We start from the raw sequence: 26,683 nt of genomic DNA, 5'->3' as shown, positions 1-26,683 counted from the left end.
ACATTTAAATTTTTTTTAATGATCCCACCCCTCCAAAAGACCCCGATTTAAGGGGTGGGATGTGAGGGGTTTGGAGGGGTGAAACACCCCTCCAAACTCCTCCTCTTTACTTCCCCAACCAAACATGCTTGACCTCTCCTAACTCCTCCTCACCCTCCAAAAAAACCCCCAACCAAACAATGCCTATAGAATCAGCATGACAGGTCCAAATATAGATTTGACGAGCAAGGGACAGAAGAAGTCTGGGAAGAAGAAGGAAACCTGTTGCACGGCTACCCCTTAGCTAGCATCATCCCCAAGCGGCACAACACCAGTAGTCTAGAAGCACAGCGAAACGCGCCGCTAGAGCTTGCAGGGTTAAAGGGGCGACCAAGAAAAAAAAAACAATCCGCCATGGTATGCTCAATGGCAAGCGTTCCTATTAACGTCATTTGTCAAGTTTTAATTGGTTGTTTGGTTAAAAGATGGATTGTGTTTGTTAACCTTTAGTTTTAATCGTTGGATGAGATTGTGTTTCTTTATTTTAGATTTCAACTCTTGAAAGCTAAATGGATTATGTTAGGGTATGCTAACTCATGGGTTCAAGATGTTAATGTGGAATAGAGGCCAAATAACACTTTTCCAATAAAAGCAGGACAAATGTCCATCAAAGGGCAGACTTGAAGATGGGAGATATTTGGAGGATATGATTTAATTTTAACAGTTGGATGAGATTGTATTTCTTTACTTTGATTTCAACCCTTGAAAGCTAGATGGATTTTGTTAAGGTACACTAACTCGCGGGTTTAGGCTGTTAATGTGGACTAGTGGCTAAATAACACTCTTCTAATCAAAGCAGGATGTCCATTAAAGGGCAGGCATGAAGATGGGAGATATTTGGGGAAATAGGATTTAATTTTAACTGTTGGATGAGATCATGTTTTTTTACCTTTGATTTTAACCCTTAAAAGCTTTTGGTTAAAAGATGAATTCTGTTAGGGTATGCTAATTCACGAATTTAGGCTGTTAATGAGGATCAACGGCCAAATAACACTATATCAATCACATAGGACAAATGTCCATCAAATGGAAAGCTTGAAGATGGCAGATATTTGGGGATAGGATTTAATTTTAACCGTTGGATGAGATTGTGTTTTTTTACTTTTGATTTCAACCCTTGAAAGCTTTGGTTAAAAGATGGATTATGTTAGGGTATGCTAACTCATAGGTTCAGGCTGTCAATGTGGACAAATGGCCAAATAACACTTTTCCAATTATAGCAGGACAAATGTCAATCAAAGAGAAGGCTTAAAGATGGGAGATATTTGGGAGATAGGATTTAATTTTAATTGTTGGATGAGATTGTCTTCCTTTACTTTTGATTTCAACCCTATAAAGTTTTTGGTTAAAAGATGAATTATGTTAGGGTATGATAACTTGCGGGTTTAGGAGGTTAATGTGGACCAGCGGTCAAATAACACTCTTCCAATCACAACAGGACCATCAAAGGGTAGGCTTAAAGATGGGAGATATTTGGGGAATAGGATTTAATTTTCACCGTAGGATGAGATTGTGTTTCTTTACTTTTGATTTCAACCCTTGAAAGCTTTTGGTTAAAATATGGATTATGTTATGGTATGCTAACTCGCAGGTTCAGGCGGTTAATGTGGACCTGCGGTCAAATAACACTCTTTTAATCATAATAGGTAAAATATCCATCAAAGGGCAAGCTTAAAGATGAGAGATATTTGGGGGATACGACTTAATTTAACCCGTTGGATGACATTGTGTTTCTTTACTTTATATTTCAACCGTTGAAAGTTAGATGGATTATGTTAGGGTATGCTAGCTCGTGGGTTTAGGTTGTTAATGTGGACCAACAACCATATAACACTATTCCAATCACAAAAGGACAAATGCCCATCAAAGGGTAGGCTTGAAGATGGGAGATATTTGGGGTATAGGATTTAATTTTAACCGTTGGATGAGATTGTGTTTCTTTACTTTTGATTTCAACCCTTAAAAGGTTTTGGGTAAAAGATAGATTCTGTTAAGGTATGCTAACTCGAGTGTTCAAGTTGTTAATGTGGACCAACTGCCAAATAACACTCTTCCAATCACAGTAGGACAAATGTCCATTAAAGGGCAGGCTTGAAGATGGGAGATATTTTGGGATAGGATTTAATTTTAACCGTTGGATGAGATTGTGTTTTTTTACTTTTGATTTGGACCCTTAAAAGCTAGATGGATTATGTCAGGGCATGCTAAATCACAAATTCAGGCTGTTAATGTGGACCAACAGCCAAATAACACTCTTCTAATCACAGCAGGATAAATGTCTATCAAAGGGCAGGGTTGAAGATGAGAAATATTTGGGGTATAGGATTTAATTTTAACCGTTGGATGAGATTGTGTTTTCTTTACTGATTTCAATAAAAGGTTTTAATTAAGAGATGGTTATGGTATGCTAACAGTTGACGCATTAATGGACAGGCTCACTTTCAATCACGGGGACAAATGTTCTTCAAAGGGCTCAGTGGAGATTATGATTTGAATTGATGATTGTTTTTTTTTTTTTTATTTATTAGTATTGAATTGGGTATGCTAACTCACGGTTCTCCTTAAGACTAGTGACTGTACTTTCTTCAATCAAATGTCATCAAAGATGGTTATGGTGTGTTTTAATGCTAATTAATTCAGGATAACGACCAAATATAATCTTTCTTCTATCCAAGATAAATGTCTATCAAACAAGGTTGAAGATGAGAAATTGATTGTTTCTTTCTTTTTGATTTCCTTAAAAGGTTTTAATAAAAGATGGATTTAATTGCAATAACAGTTGAAATCATGGGGACAAATGTCCTTCAAAGGGCAAGCTCGAAGATGGGAGATATTTGGGGGATATGATTTAATTTTAACGGTTGGATGGGATTGTGTTTCTTTTTTATTTCAACCCTTGAAAGCTTTTGGTTAAAAGATGGATTCCGTTAGGGTATGCTAACTCACGGGTTCATGCTCTTAATGTGGACTAGTGACTAAATAACTCTTCCAATCACAGCAGGACAAATGTCCATCAAAGGGATAGGCTTGAAGATTGGAGATCTTAGGGGGATAGGATTTAATTTTAACCGTTGGATGAGATTGTGTTTTTTTTACTTTTGATTTGGACCCTTAAAAGCTAGATGGATTATGTCAGGGCATGCTAAATCGCAAATTCAGGCTGTTAATGTGGACCAACGGCCAAATAACACTCTTCTAATCACAGCAGGATAAATGTCTATCAAAGGGCAGGGTTGAAGATGAGAAATATTTGGGGTATAGGATTTAATTTTAACCGTTGGATGAGATTGTGTTTCTTTACTTTTGATTTCAACCCTTAAAAGGTTTTAATTAAAAGATGGATTATGTTAAGGTATGCCAACTCATGGGGTTCTGGCCGTTAATGTGGACCAGCGGCCAAATAACACTTTTTCAATCACCGCAGGACAAATGTCCTTCAAAGGGCAAGCTCGAAGATGGGAGATATTTGGGGGATATGATTTAATTTTAACGGTTGGATGGGATTGTGTTTCTTATTTCAACCCTTGAAAGCTTTTGGTTAAAAGATGGGTTCCGTTAGGGTATGCTAACTCACGGGTTCATGCTCTTAATGTGGACTAGTGACCAAATAACTCTTCCAATCACAGCAGGACAAATGTCCATCAAAGGGATAGGCTTGAAGATTGGAGATCTTAGGGGGATAGGATTTAATTTTAACTATTGGATGAGATTGTGTTTTTTTACTTTTGATTTCAACCCTTGAAAGCTTTTGGTTAAAAGATGGATTATGTTATGGTATGCTAACTCGCAGGTTCAGGCGGTTAATGTGGACCTGCGGTCAAATAACACTCTTTTAATCATAACAGGTCAAATGTTCATCAAAGGGCAAACTTAAAGATGGGAGATATTTGGGGGATACGACTTAATTTAACCCGTTGGATGACATTGTGTTTCTTTACTTTATATTTTGACCGTTGAAAGCTAGATGGGTTATGTTAGGGTATGCTAGCTCATGGGTTTAGGTTGTTAATGTGGACCAACAACCACATAACACTATTCCAATCACAAAAGGACAAATGTCCATCAAAGGGCAGGCTTGAAGATGGGAGATATTTGGGGTATAGGATTTAATTTTAACCGTCGGATGAGATTGTGTTTCTCTACTTTTGATTTCAACCCTTGAAAGCTTTTGGTTAAAAGAAGGATTATGTTAGGGTATGCTAACTCATAGGTTTAGGCTGTTAATGTGGACCATCGGCCAAATAACTCTTCCAATCACAGCAGGACAAATGTCGAATAAAGGACGGGCATGAAGATGGGAGATATTTGGGGAAAAGATTTAATTTTAATCATTGGATGAGATTATACGTGTTTCTCTACTTTTGATTTCAATCCTTGAAAGCTTTTGGTTAAAAGATGGACTATGTTAGGGTATACTAACCCGTGGATTCAAGCTATTAATGTGGACCAGCGACCAAATAACACTCTTCCAATCACATTAGGATAAATGTCCATGATAGGGCAGGCTTGAAGATGGGAGATATTTGAGAGATGATTTAATTTTAACCGTTGGATGAGATTGTATTTCTTTACTTTTGATTTTAACCCTTAAAAGCTTTTGGTTAAAAGTTAGATTCTATTAGGGTATGTTGACTCGCGTGTTCATGCTGTTAATGTGGACCAACGACCAAATAACACTTTTCCAATCACAGCAGGTTAAATGCCCATCAAAGGGCAGGCTTGAAGATGGGAGATATTTGGGTGATATGATTTAATTTTAACCGTTAGATGAGATTGTGTTTTGTTACTTTTGATTTCAACCTTTAATGCTTTTGGTTAAAAGATGGATTTTGTTAGGATATGCTAAATCGCAGGTTCAAGCTACTAATGTGGAACAATGACCAAATAATACTCTTCCAATCACAGGAAGACAAATGTCTATCAAAAGCAGGTTTGAAGATGAAAGATATTTGGGGATTATGATTTAATTTTAACCGTTGGATGAGATTGTGTTTCTTTATTTTTTTTATTGTAACGGTTAAAAGCTTTTGGTTAAGAGATGGATTCTGTTAGGATATGCTAACTCGTGGGTTTAAGCTGGTAATGTGGACCAGCGGTCAAATAAAGACAAATGCCCATCAAAAGACAGCTTGAAAATGAAAGATATTTGAGAAATAGGATTTGATTTTAACCATTAGATGAGATTGTGTTTAGAAAACTTTTGATGAAAAGATGAATTCTGTTAGGATATGCTAACTTGCTGATTTAGGTTGTTAATGTTTCAATCACAGGGACAAATATCATTAAATGACAAGTTTGAAAATAGGATATTTAGAGGATAAGATTTAATTTTAACTTGTTGATTTCAATCTTGAAGCGTTTTATTACAGATGGATTATGTTAGGATATGATAACTCACGAATTCAAGCTGTTAAGGTGGACCAGCGGCTAATTAACACTTCCACAAATATCCATCAAAAGCGTGAAGATGGAAGACATTTGGGGATAAAATTAAGATTATATATATATATATATGATTGTCTTTTCTTTAATTATTATTATTATTATTATTATTATTGAGTAGGATGCGTAGAAAGGAAACTACAGAATTATCAGGAATAATTCTCTGATTAATATAAGTCCAAAAGAACGATTGGGAAAACAAGATGAGAAAGGTCATAACTACAAACATTTACATCCTGCCAAATATTTGAATTAGACCGCAGCAGAAAACTATACACTCAGACTTTAAATTCCTCAAATCAACTCTCAAAATTAATACACCTTCAGTTAACAAACATCAATCTACATTTATCAGGCATGTCATCAACCGATGGATGGATGAAACAAAATGTTCAAAAGCCAATTCAAATATTGCTACCAAATTATATTGCTGATCACTGACCGATAGATCATTCAGTACCTTCAAGCAAAACACCACAGTAAGATCCACACCATGGTCTCTGCAAACATGAACAAGAAACCGGCTTCATAAGCGCCTCTGACCTTCACCAGGAAAAAAGAAACAAAGGACTATACACTAAATTATTAAGCCAGGATATATGCATTTAATCTAAATAAGAATGGTACAATGTTGTTGATAAATTGCCACGAAAAATGAAAGCCCCAAGTACAACAACCTTCGCGCTGATCTATGCAAACTAGACTTAGAAAAGTGAAGTTTCAATGGTCTAAAGGATAAGAAGCCATTTGTATAAAACTCAGTCTAAGTAGTTCAGAAAATAATTAAATTTACAACTACAAAAAGCTACTTAAACTTTTGACCAAAGGATAGTTGTTTTGAAATTAAATCATTGAAATATCATTTCTCAAATCCTTTATTTTATTTCCTCAATTTATTAATTAGTGATCCAGCAAGTATTCTATGTCCAAGCACATTTTTCTGATGTAAGATGCACAAAATAAGTAATTAACTATCAGGATCTCTTAATACAATAACAATAAAAGTAAATATTAAAGATGAAAAACCACAAAAATACCACTTATTGGCAACATCTTAAAAATCAGCCACTTTAAGCACGCTTATTTACCTTTGCGCTGTCAGTATTTGGTTACATTCTGTCATTTAACCTGATTCATCATTCTCAGACCATATTTGCTGACCTGCTCAATAATTAGAAGAGAAACAACAGGCAACCAAAGTTTGAGCCATATCGACTCTAAAATAAACACAATGGAACATAGTAATAATAACCTGAATAATGTGGGAAACAAATATATTACACAAGAAAAACCGAAAGTACCTGTTTTCTAGAAACTCAGCTGCAACCAGTCCCAAACCTTCCTGCTAGCCAAACCATAATCATACCAGTCCCAAACCATATCTTACTAGTTGCAGTAAGTTTGTATGACAATAGCACAGAAATAGGGTTGGGCATAAATAATTGTCCATTGAAGCAAGGGAAAAGGAAGGATTGTGAATATATGGATCAAAGAAACATGCAATTATCCACACTATCAGGGTGACATTTTATAAAGCATTAAATATTTTCTTTGCTTTTTGTTATTCTAACCTCATAAGTCGAACATTGACCAATCTGATCAATTAATTGTAGCATGGATGCTAGCCACTGAAGTTATAGTTTGAACTAAAGAAGGATGCACAGCAGAGGATTAAATCCATATAAATACAAAAATTAGTTTATAGATTCATCATATAGGTAGCAATGTCTAAATCAATTTAAAACCCTAAAGGCAACCAAAAATGGGGTTAAAGGCTATAATTATAGCATACATGTGAAATCTATCATACTGATAACTAATCGTAGCTAACAAATACATGGCGCAATTTTTTAACCTTGGAAATACAAACTGAAGTAAGGCCTGTCATGAAAGTGAAATATGCAGGAAAGGAAACCCTCCGTGAGAATGAATAAACAGGATAGTAAAGTTGAACATATATTCCTGGAATTCAGTAATAGTCATCGCAAATAATCGAATTTCTCAGACTCACCAGTTGCATAGCCTACATAAATTATTTGGTGTAATTTCCATAAGCTCATATTTCTTCTTTAGGTTTGGTTCAATATAACAGGAAAATATTGAGGACCTAAAATCTGACTCCAACTTAAGAAAAAAAAACATTACAATGAATGATGCATCTCTAACTCAGATTGTATTGTGATACAGAGAGATTCATTATTAAAGAGCATATTTTTCTATGCTGGTCTATAAAACAACTGATTTATATATTGTATTGAACAAAATAAAGGAGAGGTCAATCCATATGACTCTTAGCAAATAAACCAAATTGATTTCCAAAAATAACGGTGAGAAAGTTCAACCAAGAACCTCAGAAATATCACACTTGATAAAGATCTATTTTGGAGAATACTCACATCTACCTCTTAAACAGTCAAATTGTAAACTACCAAGAGGGAGATTTGGACAAGAATTGTTAACATTTATGTTCATAAGATTAGAAGTTAAACCAAGAATAATCATACAAATAAAATCATAGTGACACAATGACAAATGTAACCAGTAAATTATAAAACAAATATATCATCAAAACCAACACAAAGAAGAATACAACAGATACAAAATGTAATGATCAATCTTCCAACCAACAATCCCAACTATAACCCAATAACTTCAGCACAATTACCTCAAGATGATGAATACATAAGTCATATACAGTACTGCAATGCACCAATGGCACACCAGAGGCCCCATATTCATTGATCAGCATGTGTTGATCCCATCCTTGCAATCACTGGTTAGGTTATTAAATGTTTCCACTTGGGTCTTTGCCCTATATAAAACCTCTGTATCAACTGCCACCCTCATGTACCCATCAAACTCCACTGCCTTCCCACCATTCAGCACTCTTGTCTCATTATACCATTCACTTGTGTTTCCCCAAAATTCCTTATAGTCATCAAGCAAATGAACATGGTAATGTGACCTCAACTTATCAAAATGGTTGTAAAATGGTTCATTTGTTGCAACATAGAGGTTCCTCCAAGGATAAATCACCTTCAACAGCTTTTGCACAAGCGCATCTGGCGAAGTATCACTATCCAAATTCGGCCACAGATTCTTGTTCATTGCCTTTCCCCCTCGAACGACATGGACAGCATCATAGTCCCAATCCATCTTGGCGGCAATTTGTGTCACAATATCCATCAACCTTTTAGACTTCCACACAGCCTGCCACGGCCGCTGCACAAACTTGGCAGCTCGGCCCTCACACACTCGATACCAATAGTTCTCCGGCTCAGGTCCATCAAACTGCCTCCATAGAATCATGCTCCGATCCCTCTTGAGCTGCATTGGTGTAACCTTATAGGTAGGCACTTTCCGAACTGTAATCTTCCCCCCACCACTCTTCTTACCTTTCGCTGCCCGATCCCAGGTCCTCCAACCCCTTAAAAACTCCTGCTCCTCCACCACTGAAGCTGACTCCTTCAAGTGTTCAAAATCAAAGTAATACCTAAAATCCTTTCCATCCTCATCCTTACCACTCGAAGTATACTCGGAAGCCAAGCAAACATCAAGGTCAATAACAAAAGTCCTGTTCAAGAACATGGCCTCACCAAGTCCACAAAGAAAGCTCCACAAGTAGTGATTCATCCCTTTACAGTAATCCCCACCACGAGAATAATACAAGTACCTCCCATTCTTGAACTCGGCCTCAGATCCCACAGTCGGAATCGTGTCATTAACCTCACTATCCACAACCTCCACCGGCAAAGACTTTATCTTTCCTGGCGGAGACCGAGCATTGACACCGGAACGGAATTTCCCCATAAACCTCACATCATACGTGCAATTCTCAGTGGAGAAGAGGCGAAACCGGCGGAAATCACGGTACTTTCGCCATGATTTCTCCCTCTTATTGCGGAATCTCCAAGCAGCATCGCATTCACCAGGGTTAGGGCCAGCGACAGGGGGGTCGAAGCTGAGGAAGACGATGCCGCGGCGGGAGAAGACCTCGGCTGTGAAGCGGCGGACGGCGTCGAGCGCACGTGGGTCAGAGCAGTTGATCGGGGTCGGAAAGGTGCAGATCTCAGGGGAACGAGGGACCAAGGGGTCAGAGGAGGGGGAAGGGGTGGGAGAGAGGGGGATGAGGTCTTCGCCGGTGGGGAGGAGGGAGTCGTCGGTGTGGAAGGTGGAGTTGGGGAGGGTGGAGGTGAGGGAGGTGGTGAGGGCGCGAGAGGAGTCGAGCCAGGGATCGGGGGGCTGGTATGTGATGGCGAGGACGGTGAAGAGTAGGACGGAGAGGACGAAGAGGGAAAAGCAGAGGTTGGAGATGAGCTTGATTAGGGTTTGGCCGATCGGGGATTCGGCCGTGGAGCTTGTGGTAGTGGTGCTGGTGCTGCTGGTGCTGCTGTTCATGGATTCGGATTTCATTGTTGCTGTGCTTTAGGGTTTGAGATAGGGATTGGGATTGGGATTGGGATCTGGAGATGGAGAATGGAGAAAGCAGAGAAAGATTTTCGGTGGGAGAGAGCTGTCAGTGGTTAGTGAGGAGGTGGAGATAGTGATGAAGTGAGGTTACAAACTTGGTTTTAAATAATAATAATAATAATAATAATAAGTGGAAATCGCAAAAAAACCCTTTAAGTTTCAGAAATCAGTCAAAAACACCCTGTTAGTTTTGAATCCCCAAAATCCCCTCTTTTAAACTCTATGCTTTTTCAAACCCCAAACCCCTAGAACGGATGCGAATCCGAGTGAGTTTCAAATTTTTGACGTAAAATGCCCTCGCATGGGAGTCGTACTGGCACCATCTCGGCGATTCGAGAGGAAGTGGGCGGTTTTCCGTAGGGTAACCCCGAGAGACGAATTTATCGAGCCGCTTAATCGCTTTTTCTCAACTCACGCCTTCGCCTTTTCCATTTCAAGCCGCTCCGAAGTTGTCTCTACCGCGAAGCCTCCGTAATCGGCATTTCATTAGCTTTTCCCTTTCCGCCTCAGATTCTCAAGGAGAAGTCCTCGCAGAACTAGTTGGCATTTCATCAGCTTGAAATCTAAGGTATTGAGTATGGTTTTTATGTTAACCTGCTCGTATAAAGAAAGATTTTTCTGCTTTTGCTTTTGCGCTCCCTGCTTTTTGTTGGAAGATATCAAGTCTCAGTGGGGATTTCTACTGGGGGTTTTGTTAGTCCGTCAGGAGATTTCTACCGGGTTTTGTTTTTGTTTTTGCATTTGTCGATGTATACACCATCGAATTAGTTTTTTTCGATTGTTATGATTAGGTAATATTTATAACGTATATTTCCGCTTCGCTTTGATATGGTTGCGCTTTTTACAAACGAGGTTGACGCTTTAAGAAACGAGATGTTACAGCTTTAACATTTGTTGTCCCCTGCTATATTCTCGCCTCTGCTTAACAAAAATGGGTCTCTGCTTAACATTTTATATCTCTGCTTTAATAACCGAGAGTTTACCGCTTAAAAACCTTATATTTCCGCTAAACTTTTGTCAATACCGCATGTCGAATGTGTTGTTATTGTCGCAGTTTGTGATTACGGGCAGTCAACCTAGTTAACGGTCGATGCTATTCGACACCTGAGAGTGGAGACTTTAGTCAATTGAAAAATAACACGACCCTCGATCACCGGGAGATTATTCGACTGGACACCGCTTGAGCTGCTCATCGAGCTAGAAGCTATATACCAAGAGAGAGCCCTTCTTGATTCTTCTTTTGCAAAGCGTGACGATGGTCGCACCAATAAATTCAAGATCGGGGAAAGTCCGCCGAGTTTCGCACCTCAAGACGTGGCTCTCGTGCTTGGTCTCATGCTAGGGCATGGCGACGCAGCTGGTCTTTCGTAAGAAGAAAAACCAGTCGCGCTCAAGGACTATGATCTATCAAAGACTTACGAGAGACACGGAGACTCCATCAAGAGCACTCGCTGCAACTCGTTCGGCAGAGGGAGAAGAAGATACTGCCAAACTCCCGATGGTGTACTCTCATGGGGACGACCCTCTTCCCAAATACATCATGCTCTGGGTTCGAACTGGATCGCTGATTACGCCGATGATCTACCGTACCCATGGGCGATACGCATGGGCGCAGCGACGCACAAGTGGCTTATGGAGGATATTCCATTGCACTACCGAGCGCAAGATAGACGACCGGAAGAAGACTCAACATGGGTACATTAAGGGTTGCTTTGGCCGCTTAACGCCCCGGGTTTTTACGAAATGACCTGAATGGGGAAGAAAGTCCGCTTCGCAAGATCCCAAGGATGTCAGGCTACGGTGGAAGTACTTACCGAAGCAAGCTGATTTCAGTAGAAACGAGCTTGTCATCGCTCAATGGAAAAAGAGGTAATAAATCATGGACAATGTTTAACATAAGTCTTTAACGCTTTAAACATTTTATTTAGCGTTTAACTTTAGTATTTACCGCTTAACTCTTATTCATACTCGGTTTAAATATTTTGTTCTTCGCTTTAATTATATTCTATAACGCTTAAATATATAAACACTCTGCTTTAAATATAGTTTTTATAGTTTAAAATGAATGATTTCACTGAAATTGTTTCGGTTTACATATGTTAGTTTCCCGAGTCGGTTCCCGCTAACGTCAAGAAGAAATATTTGTCGGGGCCAACCGACGGATGGATGCCATTGCTCCCGGAACCACTTGCTCGAGCGCGTGATGAGAGGGCGACTCTATCGTGCTCGCCGGACGCCGTTCTCCTACTTCCAGCCCACCACGCGCACGCATTCCTCGACGCCGGAGAAGCCCTCCCCTATCATTGTTTAATTTACGTTGTAGTTATGTACATTTCTGTTTCATTGTTTAAATATACCATATATCGTTTAAACATCGCTTGAAATATTTCAAATTACAACAGTATCCGCTTTAAAATAACAATGCTCTCGCTTTAAATACATTCAATTCGTGTAGAAGAGTAAGAGTTTAAATATGGAAACAACTCCATCAATACACAATGTTTCCGTCATCGTCGGTTTATTAACAATACCTAGTCGGCCACGCTTTCACTGCAAGATCGCCGATTGTGACCGGATCCATGGCACGTGCTGCAATGTAACTCGCGGACATCAAACGCTATGCGACTGATCCTCTTTTCGCCCTAGGCCGCCCAGTCGCTTTCTCGCCACAGCGGTCGCGAACGAAGCTCACGATTTCCGTCCCCAAGGCCCGCCATCGCCGGGTATGGGGAATATAGCTTCCTGTACGCAAGTTTGTAATTGTCGACGCTGAAGTACCCGCTAATAAATCGACGTACGCTGGTGTCCCGTCTCGCATTATTGCCGCGCAAGCGTGTTTGCAAGGGATACCATAAACTTGCCACCTTCGGCATGAACAAGTTCCGATGGCGAGATCCACGAGAGTTGCCGTGACCGGTCGATCACTCGTAATCGATCATCGACACAACGACCAACACGTAAGATTTCGGTCGCTCCCTCAACAATGATCGCTACCTTGAAATGTACTGCCCGGCATAAGTAGGTCTCCCATTTGTTCGCTGCTCACGTCCGTTACATAACATGCGCATCAACTTGAACTGCAAATAAGGTTAAACAAAGACAAATGATGGTTAAATACTCGTAAACATGTTTAAACATTATTGTAAATATTTAAACGAAAGGATTAATATTTAAAAGTCGGACAAGTGTAATTAAACAAAGATTGAGAATGTTTAAAGGGTAACACTAAATGTTAAGTGTAAACCAACATTCGCAGACCTTATGGAGTCGACCATTTTCGTCACTCGGTAAAATGACGAGCTTCCTGATCCAAGCATTGAACGACTCACGACGTTTGAATACATCTCACCCCAACGATCACCTCCGAACGTATAATTCGACCAATGTGCCATATCCGATTTATTAATCAACCAGATGATGAGCTTCGGTGATGTGGCCTCGCAGCTCATTCACTGTATCATCGAAATCTTTTAGCCGTGGATGCCCACGCAATGCGGAAAGCATATAGACCAAAGCACTCCTCCCTCAATGCCTTCCCAAGTCCGACATTGGCTTTCATAAAATTGGCCTCCAAATGTCGAAGACAAGATGCATGTGGCGAAGAAGGAAGACTCTCACAATTGCGCCACAAGGCCCTTGGACTGTCCGACACGAAGGTAATTATCTCATGATAATCACCATCCTCGTATAAGGCATCGCCTAACTTAGATATGAACCAAGTCCAATTGGCATCGGGTCTCGTTGTCGACTATACCCAAGGCGACGTGGAAAAACCATTGTTTCCATCTTTCCCCGTGGCACCCAAAGAGTGTACCTCGATATTTTCCAAGGAGGTGGGTACCATCGAGAAATGCTAGCTGCCTCGCAAGCCCTCTTGAATCCCACAATACATGCTACCGAAAGAAAAGAATGCACGCTTTAAAACGATCACCGCCTCTTTCCACGATCGCAACGCCTGCCGGATTTGTCTCAGCCCACCTTATCCACATACCAAAGCAAACAGTCGTAGCTGGAGATGTCACTGCCGTCGAGGACCACCCGGGCATGCTCTTTTCCCAACCAAGCCTCGCTTGTATAGTATGTGGACACCATGTTCCCCGCAACATGTCCTTCCCGAATGTCGATGGCCTTGTACAAGGGACGGTCCTTGAGCTTCTGAATCACTCGTGGCGCTAACCCATTTTTGGACGCTTTCGGATGTGACGCCGAACCTATGCCACCACCGCAAGTGTGGACGGGTTGATTGTCTTGATTCCGAAAAGTATTTTTGTTATACTCTTTTGATGCATGAAGGCGCTAACGACAACCATCGCAGAACATTCCACAGTCACCCGATGTTTTTCGTTCTTTATGAAATTGAAGTCAAAATTCCTTTTGATTGCATGATTTCGAAGTACATCCTTGAAATGTTCGACACCGTCAAAACGTTGTCCAATATCCAACGACAAAGACTTTCGTAATGATCCGACGAGGAAGGAAGACATCCCACACCGCCGTGGTCACCATGGGGATGAATGGGAGCACTCGCAGAATCCGAATTCCCCGCCAACACTTCACCAAATAAAAAGATCAATATGTTAAGCTGAGAATATAATGTTTAAGTGATAATGACAATATTTAAACGTTAAATTAAATACTTAAGCATTTAACTAATAACGTAAAACGACTAGTACAATATGTTAAACAATGACGGACATATTTACACAATAATGACCCCGCACAACCGAATAATTAAAAGAAAATGAACTTACAACGAGTAAACCCTCGCTTTTCATTAGGATTCGGCAATGGCACATTTTCTCGCCCTCGACGACAAGATCAACTACAAGACATTTGAAGATGGAGTGGACGTGACACATCCACTGGAAGTCAACATCGCTTTTCTATTAGGGCAAACCATTTTTATATCCATCCGGTGTGATGAACTTAACCCTGACAAGAGAAACTTCGAGACCCCATCGCTCACATATCTCAGCTAACACCAACTCCCAAGAAGTTTGAGCAGTGAACATTAGCACCCTTCCCTCCCCGTTGAATCTAGCAATACCACAAAAACTCTCCATAATATATCGGTCGAAAACCAAATCGATACAAAACCAAAATGAAGTGAAGAACAAAAAGAAGAAGAAGTAGAAGATGTAAAGAACAAACAGCAGTTAGAAAGGCAAACAAAAAAGTGCACATTTGTATGCATAGAGGTTAGACTAGACGTGATGTGATTGGGCGGTATTTTTCCCTCCATCCCAAGGGCAAAAAGGGAAATATATGTCACTGTCACGAGGAAGACATATTGTCATCGTTCGAATGAATGTTCTCAACTCAACATGAGTCTCGTGTAAACGCTCAAGCTTTTTATGTTTAAACAGATACATATAGTGTTTAAAAATAATGGTTAACTGCTTTAACTCAAAAGTCTATATCATGTAAATAATATGTTATTGTTTAAATTGAATGCTTTCACCGACATCGCTGAAGATGGGTACCTCCCGGGTCACTCGCTTAAAACATCTTTACGTATTTTCTTAAACACCGTTGTCATTGTTTAAAGAGTAACTAGAGTATTGTTTAACTTTTTCTATTGTTTACACCGTTGTCATTGTTTAAAGAGTAACTTTTTTTCTTAAACACCGTTGTCATTGCTTTAAACATATTTACGTATTTTCTATTGTTTATAATGACGCTCTTTTTGTTTCCCACATTGTTTTGTTTTTACTAGGTCTATGTTTAAATTTCGTAAGTTCACAAATCAAATAAGCTTGTTTCGCTTTTATTTATAAAAAGATTTACAATATTTACAACATTTACAACGTCCGCTCGGACTTTGGACACTCACGACTTGACCCTCGTATAACGAAACAAGTGTCTGTACATTCGAATGCTCACAGCGGTTGCATAACATGCGCATCAACTTGAACCTCGCATAACGCATAACATTAAAAAAAGGTTAAACAACACACATTCATGAAAAACGACTATTAATCAATGTGTCATGGTCGGACTTAAACGAAGATCCTGATAGTTAAACACAGAACGTAATAGTTGTACACTGACGTAATGTTCTTAAATGGTAACAGAAAGTCTCAAGTGATAAATATCAACCCTCGCCTTAAAGGATGTTTCCCGATCTCCTCCTCTAGAGAATCCTCCGCAATCACGAAATACGTGAAAAAAATTTCTTTTTCTTACCCAAGTCGAAAATGCTCAGCTTAATTTCTTGCCCTCATCCATCCATCAAGAATCCTCCTCGATTCGTGCAATTATGAGAGCATTTCGACTTGGGCAGGAAAAGATAGTTTAACTTGTTGCATGATTGCGGCTAAATGATTCTCAAGATAAGGAAGAAGGTTCACTGAAACATCCTTTCGTGATAGAGTGGTTGTCCATGGGAAGAGGAGGGACGAGGAGGAGGAGGAGGATGATGAGGACGACGAGGAGTGGTTGTCCATGGGGAGGGTTCTTTTTGGTTATTTATGGTGTGAATTCCACAAGAAGGCTGACTCTTCATATCCGAGAAAAAAGTTAAACGCACAAATGGGCTCGACATCGACTAATGAGAACGAACGGGTGTTCGAGAAAATTATGTTACCGCTGCATAAATTTTAATGCCGTCATTAATTCTTATGACCGGATACTATAACCTTGCCACCGCCACGTGCCACCGCCAAAGCAATTCGGATCAACGAAAAAGATCACCGCTTTACGCAGGGACTTTGAGAATTTACACGTTAATATGAATAGTTATACATGTAAAGATAACGTTAAACGGAGATGGGAAGTATTACACGGATATGATAATTATTAAACATATTAGTAAAAATATTTAAACGTTAAACCAAGCGTAAAGCCCTTCAAAAAGGTTGAACATGATGTGATTTTAGCGCTTTCCTTTCCCACCATTTTCAGGGCCAAAAATGGGATTTCACAACATGGACCCATTTGAAGTGAACGGTAGGGGGTAAAAGGGAAGTTAAACACTAACGAAGGGTCTGTCCGGAGTGTGCAAAAGTAGGAGGGGGTTTTTGGGAAGTTTTGAAAATTACGAGGGGTGACAGTAATTTTCCCTAATAATAATGAAGAAAAATGAATTATAGGTCCCTGAAAGTTTCAAAACTTTCAGATAGATCTTCTGATATTTGAATTTTTCAGACAGTCTGTCTTTATTCAGCTTACTCACTACAGCTCACTCCGTTTTATGTTACAACATGTACTTCACGCTTAATAACTATAGTTTTCATTTAATATTGTATGTTTATGTGTAATCATATAAGTTTTCATTTAATATATTATCTTTTTATTTAAAATTTATTTTTGATGTTTAATATATGATTTTTTTATTTAATATTATGTATTTCCGCTTAAAAAACTGAGGGTCATTTTGGTCAATATCATCTACTTTTATAACAGTAAGATTGAAAAGTAAGCTATAAGAGAAAAGGACTTTTTGAAAATACTCGAAATTTGGTTGTGAATAAATAAAATTTGGAGAGACTTTTAGAATATTTCTAGTGATAATAATAAATAAATAGATTACCTAAATACTAGCATAAAAGTAGGAAAATCGGATTTTTAATAAATAAATAAATAATAGAGAAAATTGGTTACATGGAATAATATAGATGGGAACTCAAGATTGTTGGATTCTTTTCTCAATTAAGCTAGATGAGACTTTGGTGTTAATTTATTTAAATATATGTTGTTGTGAGGACATGGTAACAAATACTGAGGCATTGTTTGTGGTATAGTCAGACCCACAGACATAGAGGTGGCAAGACTCACTTAATCATCAAACAAAGAGAAGAATTTCAAGAGGCCACAAAATCCACACAATTATTTGAGGGTATGTTTGATTGGATGTAATTGTGTTTACAAAGAATTGGAATTACGTTATTAACTCTGGTGTGTTGTTTAGATGTGTTTATAAATTCAGGTGTAATTCTAACTACTCTCAAACCATTTTGACTGTATTTCATAATACGTCCAATTTCATTGTAAAGTAAAATCTAGTGTAATTAGAAACCATTCACGGTTGTATGATTTTTACATACGAAAAGGTCAGATCACCCCTAAAGCTTCCAAGCAGTCTTTCAGACGGTGCATTGTTAAATCACTCCTACAACTTCAAAGGTGAAAAGGAAAGCTTGAGATCTTATTGTGCTTCATCTTTGTGATCTCACGCTCTTGAAATTGTCAATTTGATCGAAGGAGAAGAATGAAAAACTCGAGGGCCCCTTTCGTTACTTTAGTGGTTAGACTTATGTTAGATTTTTGTTTTTTAAAGTAAATTTTGATCCTTTTGTTATGAGCCACAGTTTGATAGGGTGTATGTGTTTTTTTCTTGTTTTGCCTTTGTTTCATGTTGTTAATTCGATTTTGGCAGTTTGTTGTGATGGATGACTATTCATGCTTATATGTTAAATGATTGAATTTGGATTAATTGAAGTATGGGTTGGGTTAGTTATCAGCTTTTTCGAAGCTAATCTAGAATTTTTCTTTACCTCTATAAGGATATTGATTTTCCTATAATAGTCTCTTTGTTGCAAAAAAAAATTATGTGGTCTACAAAATGTATTTTTTTTTCCCTAAATTTCATGTGGAATTGGTCATCTAAATATTTTTTTTCTTGCCAAATTTGGTGTGGGATTGGTCATTTAAAGTGGCATATTGATCAGCATGGTGTAGTCCAATATTATATCCCAAAAGCAAATTACTTTCGACTGCTTTGGAACTTCAATTTTCAAATGAATTGTAAGAAAAGCTAGCTATTATAAAATTTATTGTTTATGATAAAAAAATATTATATTTGGAAGGTTTTGATTTGCCTTATAAAAAAGTTTTCAGAAATATTATAAGAAAACATTATCTTGGTATCCATTTTCAATATATAGAAAAATACTTATTAATTTATCTAGTTTATATTCTAAAATTACTCTAACTTCTAATAATTAGACTTCAAAACTTTCCACTAGTTATCATTGAGAGACTAGACAATTCGAATTGCGAAAACATATTTTGAGTATATTGAATTTAAATAATGACATGTACCAAATAACATTATCATGAACACTATTAATTAATGGGTATAAAATTAAAATTTTGGTTTTTTTTTTAAATTATTTTTAATAATACATCCACTGATATTAGTGTATTTGAAATTTTTAAATAACAATTGGCAACTATTTATTTTTATTTTATTTATTTTTTACAAATACGACAAGTACAATATAATCAAAGATGATGACCAGGCAAGGAATTGTTTGTTCAAGCCGTGCGTCCTTACCTAGCGTTATAAGGTACCAGCTACAAACTTAGGCTATGAACCATTTAAGTGATTTAAAAATAATTGCTTCTTATTTTGAAGAAATTAGATATGATATTTTATTACTTAGAAACTTTTTCCATTGAAGATAAGAATTTAAATCATTATATACACCACAAGGGAAAAAAATTTATCTATTGAAAATTCAGGAGTAAAACTATAGATTCTCTAGTAAAATAGTGTATCTATGAATTACCCCTAGATCAAAATCCCTAACTAATATGCTTGAGGGGAAAAATAATTACCCTCAGAATTTCTCATCCCTTAGTGGGTGTTTAGTTTATGGAAGTGAGCCCGAAAAATGATGGAAGTGGCTCACTTTCAGGCACTTCCATGGGTGAAGTAAGATTAGAAGTGGGAAGTCCCACTTTTGAGAAAACTCCACTTCTGAGTTTCGACTTCCAGGAAAAAATTCTTGAAGTCCAACTTCTGTGAAATTTTAACTTTATATAAAAGTCAGACCAAACTTCCACTTCCGTGAAATACGCGTTGTTATCACCATCTCGTTTGAATAACCCTATCTCGTGGCCCTATTCCTCTGTCTGCTTCTTGCTGCCCTTTTCCTCTCCATCTTCTCATGGTTTCTCAAGGGTTAGATCTACCTTGAAGCCACCATTAAAGTCTTCTTCTTCTACATTGAGCTCTTGCAAAAGTTAAAAACTTTTCTTTTTTATTCATCAGGTTGTACAGGACTTTTCATAAATCTGCTTTGGTTACAGTGGTGGATGGATTTGGAGCACAGTTAGCTCGGTCTTCTCTTCCTAAGTGAGCTTTTCTTAAAACGAAACCCACACCAAGGCTTTGTTTTTTTAATTTTTTTCCATTTAATTCCTTGAAAATTTCTTCTAAATTTCTATTTCTCTAATCTCAAGGTACTCTGATCTACTATTTGTTTTAGATTTGATTATGTTGATAGGTGAGATTTTGATGATGGGTTTTTGTTTTATTTAGTTCATCTCAAAAATCTGTAATTTTTTTCAACAATTTCTACATCGTGTATGTTTCATGTTTTGTTAGTACCAGATCTAGAGTTTTTATGATACTTCTTTGATTATGAGGATATTTCATTTGTTTCAATAGATCTCATTAGATCTAAAGGTCATTGTGATGATTGCTTATATTGATGTTGATTTTGTTAATGTTTCAGGTTTTTTTAATAATAATGTTATTGGATCTAAATTTGTTGTGATGATTGTTGTTAGGATGATTAGATATTTCATTTGTGATTCCTCTCAATAGATTTCATTAGATCCTAAGTTGTCTGTGTTAGATAATATCGCAAAATTAAAAAACATCATCAAAGATATGCGGAAGCAATAATAAATTTGCGATATTATCAAATTGTTTTAATGAACACCGTAATTTAATTAAAATACCTAGAAAATTACCTCTTAATATTTGAAAGCCTTTCCTTTGATGTGCGGAATTTGTCCCTCGGATTGTCGTAGATCTCTTAGCGCCGAACGAAAGTCCCATGCCTCTAGATCACACGCCGGAGTTAAGAAACGATCTCCTTTTCTTCTCCAAATAGCGGCTAGGGTTAGAGAGGAAGAGAGAGCCTCGAAATTTTTCTTACTAGAGAATTAATTGATTGCCTCTAAGGTTGGAAAGGAGTTATATTTATAGAGACATCATAAAATATAATAAACATTATTCAATTATGAAGTCCTATCAAAAATATAAACCTTCATAATATGATAAATATTATCATAGAAGCTCTATTAGAAATATGAGTCATAATGTAACTAAAACCACTTTTGTCTTTAAGTCCTTATAATTTTGATTAACTATTCAACTCTATCGAATTTAAATCAAAATTTAAACTTAAGACAAAAACCCTAGACCAATTTACAATTTCACCAATCCTATGAAGTAAAATTATAAATTGACAATTTTACCTTTGGACTCAAAACGAGACTGATTCTTTATCCCTTTAAGTGCGACTTCCTAGGTTCGTTCTGATTGTCAATGGGAGGATACCAAAGGACATGGGTGACACCTAGCCACGCCCGTGGCTCCACATCATAATCCAATTGAACATGAATGAGTAGATCATTAGGAACTTTTCCAATTATGATTAACATATGTGTATAAACCCTTCGTTCTTGTATCCCAATCGAGTAAGAGCCATGGTAATTGTCAAACTCATTAAACTCGATTGTATGCTAATAATTATAAAAGAGTAAGATTACCAAACTACCTTTCGTGTCCCACACAATTAGTTTGACTGTCTTGGCCAAGGTATTCTAATCTCACATACTTATAATTGCATAGGATACTAACTCATTTACTTCGAGAGAATGAATTTCTTCTTGGTGATCACTTACAACTGCTATTTGCCCGACATAGTCGTACTTTGAAGTCGGCCATGTCAAAAGGTAAACTGAGCCTAACGACTCTAATAATAGATTCGACGTCACAAATACATTGTGATCATGATACCTCTGGTCTAAGGTCCACTCATATGACCATAACCAACAATCCCAATCATTGACAGTCAAAGAGTAAAACCCATGTGATTGGATTGTTGTGAATCATGTTCGAATACACCAATCCTAGTGATGCATTTATGACATATGAGCCCACTTTTCCGTTGTGTTCAACTAGCACTCTTTGTCAAAGTATATGCCATATAAAACCTTATGAACTTTTAACACTCAATTAAAGGTTCTCTGATTTGTGGACTATTTAAGTGTATAAGTATCAAACCCTTCTAGTGTTCTCCTCTTTATCCCACAAAGAGTAGAAGGTTAAACTTAATGCACATGGACTGCGATGTTCAAAACTAATTAAAATACCATCAGAAGATTTACATGATACATCAAAATAAATGCCTATTTAATAATAATAAGAATGTATATTACAAATCAAATACCCTAATACAAATATCATCGTTAGCATTCGAGGGCATAATCCTAACAGTCTGTTTCATTTGTTTCAATAGACCATGATTATGATTTGAAAAGCTTCTGTATTGTAGACAAATAGATATATTTAGCCTATCTTTTAAATGGAAGGAACTGCATAGCATTGATTTGTTGAACATTTGCATCATCTTGCTTGCACTTCAATGTCCAATGATACATAAGTTTAATAAGAAAAGTACCTCTTATGTAGACGGATAATTGGATCTCAAACAAACGAACAAAAGATTATGACTCCACATTTACAATGATGGTATCTATTGCTTGGATTATAAATGAACAGCTAGGGATGTGTACAACATCTAGGTCAAAGGAGTCACCTATGTTTAGAGACTTGACTAGGAAGTAACACATGCACCGTATATTAAGGAACATGAAAGATTACTATGTGAGCTACCTTAGAATGGATGTGGGCCCTTTAAGCATCTTGCATCAATCATGCGTGATAAATAACTCTTACATGATAAAAGACATGTGTCCATAGAAGAACAATTGGCTATGTTTTGCATATAATTGGGCACAACACAAGAAATAGAATTATGCAAATTGAATTTCTATGATTGGGGGAGACTATTAGTAGATACTTTAATGATGTTCTATGAATAGTTTGTTGCGTTCAAGATGACTTTTTACAACCTCCATGGCATAGTTGCCATCCAGCCATAGAGAACAATCTTAGTTGGTATCCATTTTTTAAAGTAAGTGAACATCTCTTAAAAATTACAATCTTATAAAACTAATGTAATTATGTCAACTCATACCAAAACAACTAATTGTAGGGTTGTATTGGATTATTGGATGGAACACATATAGTGGCGTCCGTCCTACTGGAAGAGTTACCACACTTTCATGGGTGTAAAGGCCCAACCTAAAATGTGTTTGGTGTAGTAGACTCAGACCTAAAATTTGCTTATGTCTTAGCAGGGTGGGAAGGGTCAATGAATGATTTTAAAATTTTGAGAGATGCTATATTATGTCCTCAACCTGAGGTTTTAAGGATTATAGAAGGTATGCTGAAAAATATTTGAAGTAAACAATTATTTAAAGAAATGTTCTAAACATTAGATGCTTAGTTTAGGAAAATATTATTTGGTTGATGCTACCTACACGACAATGTCGGGTTTTATTGCTCCTTATCATGGAGTTAGGTATCATTTGAAGAAACACAGCGGCCATGCACCTACAAATCCTAAAAAAATATTTAATCTAAAACACGCATCTTTACGTACAAGAGTCTAGCGTGCCTTTGGTATACTTAAGAATCGTTTCAAAATTCTGACTTCACGACCATTCTATACATTTAAGAGTCAAATGAATCTAGGATTAGCTATTTGTATTCTACATAATTATATTTTACATGTTGACCCAAATGATCAGATTGTTCAATTACTAGATCTAGAAAATGAAGATGTTCCAATCATATCTCAAAACCGCTCCCAACGTGAACAAAGAGAAGAAAATAGATTATGGGTTGAATTGAGAGACAAGATTGCCACAAAAATATGGATGACACCACAGTGGAGATTGGTAGCTCATCTGGGGCACGTACGAGACTTGGTAGACCAATTAGCGTTGAAAACCTGAGTATGATGATTTTCTCATTCTTGTACTTGTTGAACAAGTCAAGAAAGGCATGAAATGTGATAAGACCTTCAAGAAACCAACATTTGTATATGCTTCTAGTGCTGTTAATGCTAGGCTTAAAACAGATTTCACAGCTGATAATGTTGAGAATTACTATAGAATATTGAAAACAAGATTTTGCGAGATAAAGAAAGCAAAAGGATTAAGTTGTGTTGGTTGGAATGATGCAGAGAATATAATCACCCTTCCCCTAGAAGTGTACAAAACATACACAGAGGTAATTTAAATAAAAGTAAATTTCAATGCTTCCACACAATGATAATAAATATACTATGATAACTTTGAGTAATGCAGGCTCATCCAATGGTAATACCATTTATTAACAAGGCACTAAACAACTATGATGGGTCATGCATTATTTATGGAGATGATAATTCTACTGGATCCTATGCGACCTTTATGTTTGCAAATATTGAAGAGAGATTGGATGATGAAGACATGGAGTTAGAAGGTGAGCAAATAAAATATCTGTCAACAATGAAAAACTTAAGCCCACCAGTTCATAGTAGCTCATTAACTTTGGCTCATTAGAAGCCGTGTTTGAAGTTGAGGGATTTGAGGATATTCAATTAGAGGAGATGTTTGACTACCTTGATGCCACGAGGGGGAAGGTCGAAAGGTTTGTCCAGAAAAAGCTTGATATGAAAAAGCTTGGATAGAGAGATTCCTGAGTTCCCTCATGGCCTGATATGCTGTGTAATATGGGATGCTTTTATTTCTGTGATCCACTGTTGTTTTCTATGTTGAATTATTGGACATGATGTTGTTGTAGTCTATGCCTATATCAACTTTAACTATCAGCTAGTTTGTGTTGTTTCTAATACTTTTTGTGTTTGAATAATTTAGTGATTGTCTTTATGTATCCTATTTTTGCATTGTGCTTGAATGAATCAATGAATGAATATATTCATGCTTATGTGATAGTTGTTATGCAGAAGTGTTGAGCCAACTCTTGTTTTGATATTTTGTGAGTATCCCCTATGTATTTATCTAGAGAACGTATCCATAGGGAATTTTCTTTGGGTAAACTCTTATTTTATTATAGTTATATTTAATATGGTAGAAAATGTTAAAAAAAAATTATTATTGATGGCAGGCATAGATAGAATTCAACTTATGCTTTCGATTTTTTATAACCATTATTTTGCCCAAGTTTAAATTATTCTTTGTGAGTGGGAAGTTAGTAATATGATAAGAGAGCCTTTAGAAGAGTTTTTTTTAATTATTATTTATCTTATATTTATTATCCCACAAATTTTATAAAAACTAATAAATTATTGTTCTTAACTTTACCTTTACTGGTCCCAAGCGTGGATGAGAAAAGAGGAGGGTCACTATGCTAGGCAACTAACAGCCAACGGTTAAATTTTGTCAGAATTCAAAAAACATGAATTTTGATCAAAATTTTTTTGATAAGGCTAGGTCATCACCTGAGAGTGACATGTTGCATCTTCAACACTTGGATGTAAATGATGAACAAAGGACATGCTAGATTGTCTCCTAATAGTGATCCATTATATCAACGACTATGTGTAGTGGACTGTGAGTGAGGTTCCCACATCATTTTGGACAAATGTAGATAAAGATGTTAGTAAAAAATCATAAGCTTAAGTTAACAAGTTGGAATATAGGGATACAAAAAGTACAAGGATAAGAAAAAGGATTTGTACATGATCGTTAAAAGAAGGTACTACTAAGTACATAAACCTAATGAAGGATATGTATGAAAAGTCTCTCACTAGCATCACAACTAGGGAGTTTCCTATTACTATAGGCCTTTATCAAGGCTTAAAATTAAGTACTAATCTATTTGTTTGAATTTTGGGTGAGATGATGAAGCATGTTCAAGATCCAATCCTTTGATATATGCCTTTACTAATGATGTGGTCTTAGTTGATGAACATCGAGAATGTGTCAGTTTAAAGTTAAAGATGCGGAGAAATACTATAGAAACTAAGGGTTTTAAGTTAAATAGGATAAAGATGATAATTTCACTAATAAAATAAGTAGAAATAAGGGAGAGGTTATGATAGATGATGTTGAGATTAGTAGAAGTGCAATTTTTTTATATCTAGGCTCTATCATCGAAGATGATAAAAAAATTTATCGAATATAGTAAATCATAATGAGCAAAATAAAAAGGAGCCTCTGGAGCTTTATCAGATTGTAGAATATCTCTTAGATTGAAAGATAACTTTTATAAAATGATTATTAGACCAGCTATAATATAGGAGCCAAAATATTAGGCTATTAAAAAACAACATAATCAAAGGATGAGAATGTCGATCAGATGGACGTCAAGCATTACTAGGAATGATTAATCAAAGAATAAATTTATCTGAAATAGATTAGAAGTACTATCTAATAGTAATAAGTTAAGAGAGAAGAATTTAAAATGGTATACATATGTGGGCTCCTTTATTCTTACCCGTCCTTTAGTAAGGATTGACCAGTTAAAAAATGACGGATCACAAATCAATTTTTAATTTTTTTTGTCTTCAAGGGATTGTGAGTTCATGACTTCCATAAGAGGCAAGCCTCTAATGTTAATTACCCAAGACTAATGCATGGGAACCTCCGATTAAAAACAAGTGTGAATGAGAAGTAACAAATATGAAAGAAATTAATTTGATCGATTACATAAACTTGATTTAAAATACAAAAATTAGAAAACTCTAACTCTTATAATTCTACTTCCCTAATCTCTCTCTAGCTTTACATAATTTGAGTCTATTTTGACTTTGTTTTATCCTACCTTTCTGCCGAAGATTGCGCTGAGGATGTCTTCTTTGACTTTGTTGACTTTGGTCTTTTACTTTTTCTTGCTTTGTGTCTTGCAGAATATCAA

The 26,683-nt window shown here is 36.8% G+C and overlaps 1 protein-coding gene across 2 annotated transcripts; it reads right to left on the bottom strand.

The window, feature by feature from the left end:
• Positions 1–5,690: 5,690 nt before the first annotated feature.
• Positions 5,691–10,020, bottom strand: LOC120254607. 2 transcript variants are annotated; one of them, XM_039262686.1, is made up of 3 exons: positions 6,783–10,020; positions 6,570–6,642; positions 5,691–5,981 (listed from the first exon to the last, which is right to left on the bottom strand). In XM_039262686.1, the coding sequence occupies exon 1, from the start codon at positions 9,892–9,894 to the stop codon at positions 8,224–8,226; it is 1,671 nt and encodes a 556-aa protein (XP_039118620.1). In that variant the 5' UTR covers positions 9,895–10,020; the 3' UTR covers positions 5,691–5,981; positions 6,570–6,642; positions 6,783–8,223. The 2 variants fall into 2 exon arrangements, with proteins under 2 accessions (XP_039118620.1, XP_039118618.1); XM_039262684.1 differs by having other exon boundaries at positions 6,570–10,020.
• Between the last annotated feature and the right edge of the window lie 16,663 nt (positions 10,021–26,683).

The sequence above is a fragment of the Dioscorea cayenensis genome, unplaced genomic scaffold, assembly GCF_009730915.1.
Source record: "Dioscorea cayenensis subsp. rotundata cultivar TDr96_F1 unplaced genomic scaffold, TDr96_F1_v2_PseudoChromosome.rev07_lg8_w22 25.fasta BLBR01000533.1, whole genome shotgun sequence".
Taxonomy (NCBI): domain Eukaryota; kingdom Viridiplantae; phylum Streptophyta; class Magnoliopsida; order Dioscoreales; family Dioscoreaceae; genus Dioscorea; species Dioscorea cayenensis.
This window is presented reverse-complemented; position numbering and strand designations above follow the sequence as displayed.